This window comes from Leuciscus leuciscus (genome assembly GCF_965113295.1).
Source record: "Leuciscus leuciscus genome assembly, chromosome: 23".
NCBI classification, from domain to species: Eukaryota; Metazoa; Chordata; class Actinopteri; order Cypriniformes; family Leuciscidae; genus Leuciscus; species Leuciscus leuciscus.
The window spans coordinates 3,360,659-3,372,939 of record NC_138747.1 but is presented as its reverse complement, the minus strand read 5'-3'; the positions used below and the strand labels follow the sequence as shown (position 1 = coordinate 3,372,939).

At 37.6% G+C, this 12,281-nt stretch overlaps 1 protein-coding gene across 2 annotated transcripts in view; it reads left to right on the top strand.

Moving 5' to 3' along the window:
- Nucleotides 1-12,281, top strand: part of kcnab2a (potassium voltage-gated channel subfamily A regulatory beta subunit 2a) — a 103,765-nt gene that overhangs the window by 24,126 nt on the left and 67,358 nt on the right. The window contains exons 2-3 of one of the 2 annotated variants that reach the window (XM_082155934.1): nucleotides 6,438-6,613; nucleotides 8,966-9,007. In XM_082155934.1, the coding sequence (XP_082012060.1) occupies nucleotides 6,537-6,613; nucleotides 8,966-9,007 (119 nt within the window). In that variant the 5' untranslated portion in view covers nucleotides 6,438-6,536. The remainder of the gene's footprint in view (nucleotides 1-6,437; nucleotides 6,614-8,965; nucleotides 9,008-12,281) is intronic. The other variant, XM_082155935.1, reaches the window with a different exon arrangement.

Sequence of the window (12,281 nt, the reverse complement as noted above, 5' to 3'; positions counted from 1 at the left end):
CACATTTCTCTCATTCTCTCTCTCCTCTTTCATGCAGTTATATGTGGAAGAGAGTCACTTTGTGTTCCCCCTGTGTAAAACTCCCAGTTGCTGTAATCCGCTGAGTGCACCTTGCTTTGGTTTGACCGTCAGAACAGTAAATCTGAACACAAGCTATGCTGCAACTTTCAAAGCCTGAGTCTGCTCTCTTTCCGCAGCACTGCAGTATTCCAGCTCTCACGATACCAGAGGCCGGGTTACTGTATCACTTTAGCAATAATGAGCTGCCAACAGAAGATAGAGCATTTATTCTCATTCTTACATAAAAGGTTTGATCAGTACTTTTTATCACTATTGATTCGAAGAACTAAAGATGTTAGAAGCAAAGCTTTATACTAAGATTTTTGATCCCTAAAACGCTGTTTAAATGTCTTCTGAATTATAAGACATGAAATATCAGAGCATAGTTTGTGATGTTTATTAGTGGTGGGAGAAAAAATCGATGCATCGCGATTCTCTCTCCAACGATTCTGGATCGATTCTGAGCTTCGTTTTTTACCAGATGTGCGATGACGCTGAGTTTGCTTTAGAAACACCCGTCTTCTGCTTGCTAACAATTCCTCACACACGTACACAACTCGAACCTTCCGTAAAATAATCTTTCATAAAGTTCGGAAAGGTTGAAGCGAATTACAAGGACATTCACAGGCTTCATTGCACAGGATGCGCTTGTTTTGATGTTACACTTAAAGTGTGCTGTCTCGCCCGTCTGTATTTTCCTTACAAATGCTCTACGACAGTGGTTCCCAACCTTTTTTTGTCTGAGACCCCCTTTTCCCAAGAAAATATTTTAGGGCCCCCCTTCACATTTAATGATATTTTCGCTCTTGTAAGCTTGCAGCAAGGATGACAAAATATGTTGTTTTCAAACAAACGGTATGTTTACTATAAACAGATATGTTTATGCACAAATAATAGCCTATAATATTGAAAATACAATAACAAAAACATTAGTAGGCCCTTTGTAATTTAAAAATGTAAGCCTAGGAGTAGCCTATAAATTTTCCCTATTTTAAATGCAATAACAAAAATATCAGTATTCACACTTGTGTGTAGGTAAAAAAAGAATGAATATAGGCTATTACTAAATTACTTCTGTCTGGGGCCTCAATACTTGCATGTTATTTGTGAGGCTTTGTCAATGTGAGGCTTTATTTTTTAGGCTTTTGGCGCTATAGCAAGCGATAATAAACTTGAGTTTATTAACAGAATAATGCGTCTTTCGGAAGAACATTGTAGCCGGAACTACTTCTCTCTCTGTGTGCGTCTATGACGAGTCACGCAGGTACTGGGCTACTCCGCAGCGGCAGCGATCCGAACCAGGGTAAAATAGTCCCAATGTAATCACTTATTATAGGTGTACCATAGTGATTCAGGATAAGACAAAAACACGGTTTGGAAAATGGATTCATGATGAACTCGCTCATTATATAAATTTTGAACAGAAAAAAGTTAAGGACTTTTATTTAATGCAAATTGCTCAAAACTTTTCAAAATATAACGCGACCCCCCACAGAGCTCGCTGAGGCCCCCTTGTGGGCCGCGACCCCCCCTGTTGGGAACCGATGCTCTACGAAGTCATCATTTATGTGGTTTGGAATGCAGTGGACTTATATATTTAAAATATGAATCTCACTAACAGAAGGCTGCTTTAAATTTTAAATGCTGACGCGCGCTTTGTTTGTGCACGAGACTGCTCGCGCAAGCGGCTGTGCGACTCCGTGTAAGTGGTTTAATATACTTGTGCAAAATGAACGTAAACACAGCCAGTTATGTCTTAAGGGATTAAACAGACAGGACAAACCACATTACTTCTTATATTTCTAAAGAGATCTGAGTGTGAATGCAGCTTAATAGATCTCCCGCAGTCTATGTCATAGTAAAATACAAAAGTACGATGAAGAAAAATCACTCACAGGTCTTGAATGGAAAATGTTCAGATAATCTTCTTTGTTTGTTGTTTGTCATGTTTCTATGCTCCTCTTTATTATTTGCTACTTGCTTGTATGGTTTAAAGTTATATAAGTTTAAAATTCTTCAAATACAACTGTTTTAATTATTTTTTTTAATTTGTAATTATTTTTAAAAAAGTACTTAATTACTTATGTAAACTAATGAATTAATAAGGGGGGAAAAGTAGATAAAGAATTGATCTGGAATCGGATCGTGACCTCCAGAATCGGAATCGGATCGGATCGTGAGGTGACTAAAGATTCCCACCTCTAATGTTTATTTTTTTTCATTTTCTTTGTATCCTCTCTCTACCATTTCTTCCTCCATCTAGTAATGTTACCATAACTTTGACAGGTCACAATGAGCAGAATAAACATTTTCTGGACATCAGACCTTTAAAAAAATCCCAATTGGTGCTCGAGCATGATGGATGTGCCCTTATGTATAAATAAATGTCTTACAAAATCCATAGGGTGCCATAAAGCAGCATTGTCCCCCCCTTAAAATAATTGTATGTTGCATTTTAACTGTAGATTTAAAGCTTTTTGGCACTTTCAGCTGTTTTTAGGAGTGATGAATATTTAGGGATGCATGAATATCAGAAAGGTATGTTGAAAGATACAGTACAACTTACCGAAATCTGTATCATGCCTCATGTATTCTCTCAATCAGTGTTTCAACTGTGGAAGGATGTCAATAAAACAGCTTGTGAACAACGTCACTTAACATTGCATTTACCTTAGTAAAATCATCCGATGTTCACAGTTTGTTAGTTAGCTATAAAAAGGAGATTATTTACTGTTAATTATATATGTATGTTTAAATCAAACGCGAAACGCAAGTAACTTTGCCGTAAAAAACAGAGAAGTGACATTGTAAATCCAAATTAGCTTTGGTTAAACAGGCGTATAATAATTTGGGTAAATGTGTAAGCTAGATTTATGCCTATTTTTTTACATCTTCATGGACATCGCAATGATTTCCCTCGTGTGGTAATATTTTCCTTGTAATTATGTATGGTTTGCAAAAATGGCAACTGCTGCGTCTGTGTAGAAGAGAGAAGCAAAGTGTACATTATGGCCAAGCATGCGCCCTTAAAATATTATCTGAATAACGCGCCACTGACTTTAGACTAGGTTTTTCCTGGTCTGTGGCGGAATTGTTTTCTGAAACTGCAAAATAGCACCAGGGAATGTTTGCGCCGGAACACACCTCCTCTTTTCCCTGAACCGCCCCCGGGAGCGCAAGTTCATTCCCTAATTTACCGACGTGCGTCTGTGGAGGGAAAAGGCCGCTGTGCGTCGGATGCAAAATAGGAATGATACATGCGTCGGTGTACAAAGTCAATTGCGCTGGGTGCAAGATAGGGCCCTTAAGGTGTAATTATTATATCTGAAAATAAATATAAGATTATAATACCTCTGTTGTTAATTGCAACCAATATTATAGTGTACCAAATGAGAGGGTTCTCTGTATAGTTTGCAGCATTATTTGGGAGAAATAGTTTTCCATAAGAAAAAAACAAACTATCGGTATCGGCTTAGAAATGTAATATCGGTGGATCGCTAATTTAAAGCTTAGTATCACATTGAAGGTGATGTATTTATAGCCCATCTGAACAACATTATTTGCAACATGAGCACTTTGTCAACCTAGGCTAAAGAGGACTAACTGTTACGGTCACCTTGTGCTTCTCCTCCTCGCAGTTACTCCTCTGATGTGTGACCTCAGCTTCTCTTTACTACACTGCATACTGTGCCCCTCTCTCATGAGACACATCCATCCAGCGTTTCCCGCTTAGCGTGATGGAAAGAGGTGGGCAGGCAGCGTAAAATGGGAAATGGAAAGACCTTATTCCTGGTGTCAGAGCGCATGTATGTGGAGATAGATGGGAGGGACAGTCACCTTGATAAGCAGTACAATAATGTGTTCTTTACCGTGTCCTTTAGCGGCACTCGTGTAAAGCCCTATTCGGACGGGACTAGTTTAACATGGAGAGGTGGGGTAAAGTAATAATTACCAGAGCTTCTCTGTGATTTTAGTCCCGTCCGAATGTGCATCTCAGTAATCATTATGGACAATGTCAGTAAAGATTACGGCGACTTTTACCTTCAGTAAAAAGGTCCGGAAAAATGAGCTCAGGTGATACTAATCCCGTGCGAATAGACCCGCTGTAAATATGTACGTAAATATTTTGTCATTTCCTGTTTTAAAAGTAGTTTTCCGCGGTTTTTCAAGTATGGAGACGCTTGAAAAAAAATTCAGTGGCGTTCTAGATGCTGGGACGAGTCTGTGGCAAAACTTGTCCACATACCATTCAGATCAGAGAGAAGATCGAAAGCACTTGTTAGAGGCACAAAACATCTTTTAGCGTTAGGTAAGTGCCTTTTACCAACACAATACAATCTGAAGTTAATACATCGTTCGACCGGACATAACTGTTTTATATATATATAAATAAATATAGGTTATGTGTTTGCGCATGTGATATCAGGTAGTAACGTAAAACACACATGACGACAGGAGTGACGGCGATGCACAAATCGAGTTACTCTCCCACTTCTGCTAGTTTTACTGAGATCTCTTAGGCCAGAATTGGCCATTAATATTACAGACGTCCTGTGGTGAAATTACATTACTCCATCTACCCTTGTAAAGTTAATCCCGTCCGAATAGGGCTTAAGAGTAATAAGTGCTGAAATGAGAGGTGGCTGTTAAGAATGCTGATGTGTGTGTGTGTGTGTGTGTGTGTGTGTGTGTGTGTGTGTGTGTGTGTGTGTGTGTGTGTGTGTGTGTGTGTGTGTGTGTGTGTGTGTGTGTGTGTGTGTGTGTGTGTGTGTGTGTGTGTGTGTGTGTGTGTGTGTGTGTGTGTGTGTGTGTGTGTGTGTGTGTGTGTGTGTGTGTTAAATGCAAAGGTGTTCGTTAGAACCTCACAAGGGCCAATAAACTCCTCCAGTTTGGAAACAGTGCATTTCGCCCTCCTACCTGCCTGTCCCTGTGCGGAGGAAGATACTCGATGCTCTGAAGCGGTCAGTGCAAACATGCAAGAATTATAGTTATTACAAGCTGTTTTACTGATGTCCTTCCGCCGGTGAAACACTGATTGAGAGATTACACGAGATATAATACGTTTCAGTAAGTTGTTCTGTATCTTTCAACATACCTTCAGATGTTCATTCATGTTTAATAGGAAGAGATGATCATGTTATCAAGAAATATTGACGACACTCTATATAACCAAAAGTATTTGCTGTTTATTAATATTTCAGTAAAGTAGGCTATAATTTAAGAAAGTTGACCATATCATTTTTTACAGTGCATGTAAAACCGATCAACAGGAGAAAAAATGAAGCATGTAAATGCTTGAATCTGACATTTTTCTTAGTATAATTCAAAAATATCTTGCGGACATGCGCAGTAACATGACACTTATGTTTACATGTTTTACTTCATATGAACGTGCGCATGTTTATTTACACCTCATGTCTTATGAACTGGTTTTTGAAGGAGACTTGAGTATTTACTAAACAGTTGCCGAGAAGCTCTTCCGACATTAATGTCAGCTTTCTTTCTTTTTTCCCAGTATTACTTTCACTTCTCTCTTCTCTACCTTATACAGCCCTAGTTCCCTTTTTGTGTCTGTCTTACAACCATTATCTGACTCTCTCTCTCTCTGTCACTTTCTTTCTGCCTTGCACTATGGGTACATACTCTTAATGCAATAGGAACACCTAGCAAGGGCAGGACAGAAGGGTGTCGGAAAGCAGCCTGTCATTCACACTATCTGTAAGCCGTGGATCTCACTTCCATGTGTGTGTGTGACGCGTTTAGTATATTATGTGATCTTAACATACTAAACAAAACAACACTGTTTTGTAACTATCATGTTTTTGTTTGTTTTGTGAATGTGTAACTTTAACTAGGCCTACAATTGTCATATGATCAACCTAGTCAGTAATTGTACTTTATTTCTATGACTTGAAGTTATAGTGAGTCGGATGTTAATTCATTATTCGCTTTAGTGGATTCATTGACAAATTAGTTTGAATGATTCAAACTGATAACTTGGGAGTTTATGAATCTTTTTGACCATCATTTAAAAAAATAAATCATAATTTTCTACATTGGTTCAATCTTCACACAACCTCATCACTCAAGAAAAATATGATTTATTTTGCTCTGGCGCAGTAAATTCAGCAGCTCAGCATTGTGTGACACTATCATTTCTTTGTATTATGGATTAGCTGCACAAACAAATTTCTTTTGGTGTATTAGCCATGTTCTGCTCATCATCGTCATCGTCATTTACCGTTGTGCAGAATCGCCCTCTAGTGGTGTTAATGCATTCTTACAGTGTAAGTGCAGCACTGCAGTGCTGTTCAGATACATGTTGTATATTAATGCACTCATGTGCTGAAACTTTCATCTGCGTTTGTGTTTTTCAGAGGTCCTGTAAGGTGAGAGACAGACGTGTCGGTTGACAGGAGAGAGAGAGAGAGAGACCCCTTGGCAGCCTGGCCACACCCCCCACTCTCCCGTTCCCCATGTATCCCGAATCGACCACAGACTCTCCCGCCCGCCTCTCTCTCAGACAGACAGGCTCCCCAGGCATGGTCTACAGGTCTGTATGCACTCTCTCACACACACATTCACACCTAAACAGCTGCTCTGATTGTGCTGTTGCATCATTCATTTATGCTCATTTGTGTTTTAATTAATTTTTTGACTCTGCATAAACCATAAAGTCTTGCATAAATTTGCAGAAACTTATAAATGTGTTTGATGAATAACAGTTTATTAGCACTTTCCATATTTTTAAAGAAGAAATCTTTTGTAAAATTACACTACTGGTCAAAGGTTTGTGTATACATGTGTCTTGTGCTCATCAGCTCACCAAGGCTGCATTTATTTGATTGTAAATATAGTAAAAACAGTAAAATATATTGTTACAAATTAAAAAAACTGTTTTGTTTTAATATTTTCAAAATGTAATTTATTCCTGTGATCAAAGCTGAATTTTCAGCATCATTACTCCAGTCTTCAGTGTCACATGATCCTTCAGAAATCATTCTAATATGATGATTTGCTGCTCAACAAACATTTCTGATTATTATCAATGTTGAAAACAGTTGCTGCTTCATATTTTGTGGTCATTTTTTTAATAGAAATTTCAAAAGAACAATGGTTATTTGAAATAGAAATCATTTGTGACATTATAAATGTCTTTTGTCACTTTTAAGAAATTATTTGCATCTTTGCTGGATAAAAAGTATTAATTTCTTTTTAAAACAAATCTTCATGATGACCCTATACTTTTGAACAGTAGTGTACATTTCATGGCTTTAAAGCATGACCAAGGGCGTTCAGTGTTGGACTTCTATGTTTTTAATTAGCCTAATAAGTTTCCCTGGGTTAGATGGTATTATTTAAACAAGCTTTCTGCACTTCATCAGGTTTATTCAAGTACATAAAAATTGAAAGAGTTATACTTAGTTTTATTTTTAGGAGAATTTGCAAGCCACCAGAGCTTCAGACTCTCTCAGAAACTCTGTATGAGTGTGTGGGACGCTCTGAGAAGTGTGACACAGATACACACGTCATGCATAACACGTCATGTGTGACCTAGCTCAAAGTTTTAGAGAGCAGATGAGAGTCTGAAAATGAGATGCACTGCAAAAGCACCATTGATTATGAATAACAGGTTTCAGACATGTTATCATGTGAACTGATATCAATTCTTATACAGACAGTGAAACAGACTGTCAATTCTTATATTGGCGCAGTACGGATAACCTTACATCACCAGCCACATTAGTTGTATTACAGTGATCATTTTTAGAAAGATGCATTTGCACCATTCAAAATCTGCTTCCTCCCTGCTGCAGGGTCTGAGTATATGCAATTAATTATGTTCATCTCTAGCATACCGAGTGATTTAAGCTGCAGTTCTGCTGGGCTTCCCAGTAGAAAGGGTGAGAGTGGTCAAGTGCTTTGCATAATGCCCAGCATCCCACTTAATCAGAGCCCTGACTTCATTTCACCATTGCTGGAAACTTCCTGATGAATTTGCTCTGATCTTCTGTGACTCCTCCTAGTGTTTTCATTCCCCTCAGGGTTTGCCAGCTGTTCTGGTTTTGAACAGCAGGTGGCGCTGCAAGTTTGTTTCCACCTCAAGTGTAATTTCAAGCATTCATTAAACTTTAAAGTCTTTTTAATGTTTGTTAGCTGAAAAATAATATTTCTGACCAGACAAAATTAGAGTGTTTGCAATAATCGTTCAGCTTTCCATGACAGCGATTAATTTACAATAATAATTATTCTCAATAATTCGTAGAATTTTGATGAAACCTAATGTTAACTAGTAAGGAAAAAAAAAAACAATGTTTACATTTGCAAGGCATAAAGCACATCTATGAACATGTTAAATGTGACAGTTCAGAAACAGAAATAGTTTTTTTTAGTAAAAATGTGTTCGCTTTAAGGCCATCTGTATGCAAACATACTCATAAACGAATAAAATCCCCTTTTTGAAAATGGAGCAAAAATATTGATTACTCATGTTTCACTATTAGACTAAAAAGTCAAAAGAATATTGTTTTAGAAAAAAATAGCATTGTGTTTTAATGTTGTGATGTTCTTATTTTTGATGTCTGGCCATATTGTCCTTTCATTCTAGAACTAAACTCTTCAAATTTCTCTATTTCTTTCTTTATATCAGTGTTGAAACTATTCCTCTGAGCTCATGTTCATGTGTCACTGCTGAAGCTGATACTGCACTTGTGTATATGTGCACGTGTTTGTTTAATGGCCTCTCACTGTTCTTTCCCCTTTTGCCTGTAAGACTAAGCTTTCCTTTCGGTCTTGTCTCTCTCTCTCTCTCTCTCTCTCTCTCTCTCTCTCTCTCTCTCTCTCTCTCTCTCTCTCTCTCTCTCTCTCTCTCTCTCTCTCTCTCTCTCTTTCATGCTGCCCTCAGTGCGAGATATGGGAGCCCAAAACGGCAGCTGCAGTTTTACAGGTACCGCTTTTGTTTGCTGATTAATTAGCCATGGCCATCTGATACTGCATTCGTTTTCATCTGTTTTGGAAAGCACTTTCAAGTCATGGGTTCATTCTTAGTTTAGCTTCTCCTGATACCGGTGTGATTATGTCATTATACCTCTGAAAGCGTAAGGGAATAATATTCAAAGTACTCGTGACTACAATGTTATTTGCGTGTAATGTTTAACAGCGGATAAATAATAAATGCGACATGTATTGTAGAATTACAGTGGGATGAATTGAGACTAACTGGTGCTTAATATTGTTGTATACTTGTAAAAAGGGATGGTTTACATTCAGTGGGAACACCTAATCTCACTTGTAATCTGTGCATGTGTTTGAGTTGTATACCAGTCTACAAGTACAGTGGTGTGTGTCAGAATAATGCTCACTAAGTAGTGTCCCTAACACAAAGCTCTTAGATTTAATTTCACTCCATGTAGAATTAAAACAGTGTTGCAGGTAAGTCATGGAGTTCAGGTTTCCTTGGCTGTGGAACACTTCTGAAACTCAAAGCACGTCAAACACGAGCCCGGAGAAGCAGTGAATGTTCAGTAATCTCATATGAGGAATAATATTTCATCCCAAATTCACACTTGGTTAGATATTTATGCCGGTGTGTGTTTTCTATTTAAACATATTCTATTTATTGTCTTGGCTTAACCAACACTTGTAGAGTGTGGTAATTTATTCTGTGCACTTTACAGGCAGATCAATTATTATAGGTTCAATAATAAAAAATATTTTTTAGTTGAACATGTTCTGTGAATATTGTCAGTGGCAACATCTTAAAGTTTTTTTTTTTTTCAGGAACTATTTTATTTTTAGCAAACATTATTATTATTATTATTATTATTATTATTTGTATTTTTTTATATGCCAGCAATGAATATTGATAACTAGATTTTTTTTAATTCATTTGTTTGCCAAAAAAAAAAAAAAACTGGTTAAAGCAAATAATTTATTCGTTTTTTTTTTCGTTATAATAAAATAACTATAGCCGGGAATCATTCAGCTTTCCATTTAAAGCTATTAATTCATGCAATTGAACTAATTTTAATACATTCTTCCTAGTAATTCTTGCAATTTGGCAAAACCTAATGTTAACTAGCAAGAAACAATTACCGTAAAATCAGCAGAATTTACAACCTTTATTAATACAACAAAGAATACCAAAGGCATAAAAACACATTTACATGATTAGCAAACAGGTTTTATGGTGACGTATAAGAAATCACCTAAAGCACTGACACTAGCCGCGTTTCCATTACCCTTCAAATTGCGCAAATTGAAATCGCGAATTGGAAATACGCCCAATCAATGGAAACACGTCAATTTCGCCAAAACTCCCGTTGATCGCAAAAAAAGTTTTTACACTCGAATGAGGTGGTTTTTCAGGCAATTCGAAAAAGGAATATTTCGCAAAACTGCAATGGAAATAGTTTTTGCGCATTTACAGTCACCTGACTGCGTTTGGACAGAATACGAGACAGAGTTCCTTATTAAATTCAACTGGATTCTAAACCTCATAGAGGTGCCATAATCAAGACCTCGGAGCAGATCTGAGTGAGAAACACCCAGAAACACCTCATATGTGCCGCTCACAGTAAGGGTCTTTCCTTGCCATTAATGCTTGGATAACACTCATACGTCACCTTCGATTAAAGGGATTCTCCACTTTTTTTGGAAATAGGCTTATGTTACAACTCCCCCAGAGTTAAACAGTTGAGTTTATCGTTTTCAAATCCATTCAGCCGATCTCCGGGTCTGGCGGTACCACTTTTAGCATAGCTTAGCATAGATCATTGAATCGGACAAGACCATTAGAATCTCTCTCAAAAAAATGACCAAAGAGTTTTGATATTTTTCCAATTTAAAACTTGACTCTTGTTTAGTTACATCGTGTACTAATGATATGACGCAGCGCCTGAAAATAGTCGACCCTATAGTCTACCGAGCTGGGGACTATTTTCAGGCGCTGCGTCATATCATTACGCCTGCTGGACTCATGGTACGGCAGCAAAGTTTCTTGATTATTACGCAGGAATGAGAGTATAGTTCCTAGCCATATCAGCCTAGAAAATCACAACTTTACATTTTCCGTCGGTCTTAGTACACGATGTAACTACAGAAGAGTCAAGTTTTAAATAGGAAAAATATTGAAACTCTTTGGTCATTTTTTTGAGAGAGATGCTAATGGTCCTGTCCGATTCAATGATCTATGCTAAGCTATGCTAAAAGTGGTACCGCCAGACCCGGAGATCGGCCGAATGGAAAACTGTAAAACTCAACTGTTTAACTCTGGGGGAGCTGTAAAATGAGCCTATTTCCAAAAAAAGTGTAGTATCCCTTTAATAATAATGGTTAATGCGGTGGCTGTGATATATATAAATCTACCAACATCCGTTGCCATGATTTTTGGAATGACTTATCGCGAGAGGAAAAAAATACGTTTTAGATGCATAACATCGTTTAAAGGAAACGCCGTCATTTCGCAATAGTTTTTTTATCGATATTTAGAAAAAATCGCAAAAGTTTTGCGCAAATCTGTAATGGAAACGCGCCTACTGTCGCTGGGCCATCTTTGTTGAGCCCTGAGCCAAAATTCATTGCACTTATTTGATTTGTATTATTAAGATTTTCACACTAACTTAGTTTGCATGCTTCAAACGCACTGGAGGTGCATGTATACACAACTGTCAGGCCTTTATGAGTAGATATTTTGAAGTCGCTCTCTGCTGATGGTGTGAGCTCACCTGAAAGCATTTATGCAGCAGCTGCTTTTAGCGATCAGATTGAACGCACCCCTTTCACCCTCGTCTGCAGTGCACTTTTCTTCCTGTTTTAGTGAGGGATCATATTTTTATGGGTTGAAAAAAGGAGTTGTTTTGCTGATGGGTTGTTAAAACCCCTGACTCCGACGCGCTGAGGCTAATGAGCGCTCTATTGAATTTTGATTTCACAGCCTTTCACATTTTTGTCCTTTTAAGCTCAAAGTCTTTTAACATCGCATCACGCAGATCCGCTTGACAGGAATTGATCACCATGTTTCACCCTAACACACTGATAGAGTGATGGGAAAGGAAGATTACCTCATTTCAATCATTATTGGAGTGTGTTAATGGATACTTTTTTGTAGGTTTTAGTTGTGTTGTGTGTCTTTTTATTTATTTTTATGTGTGTATAGCATGTGTATAGCACGCACATAGTACTGTATGAGGATAATATTGTGACTAGTTCTTTGAGAACTG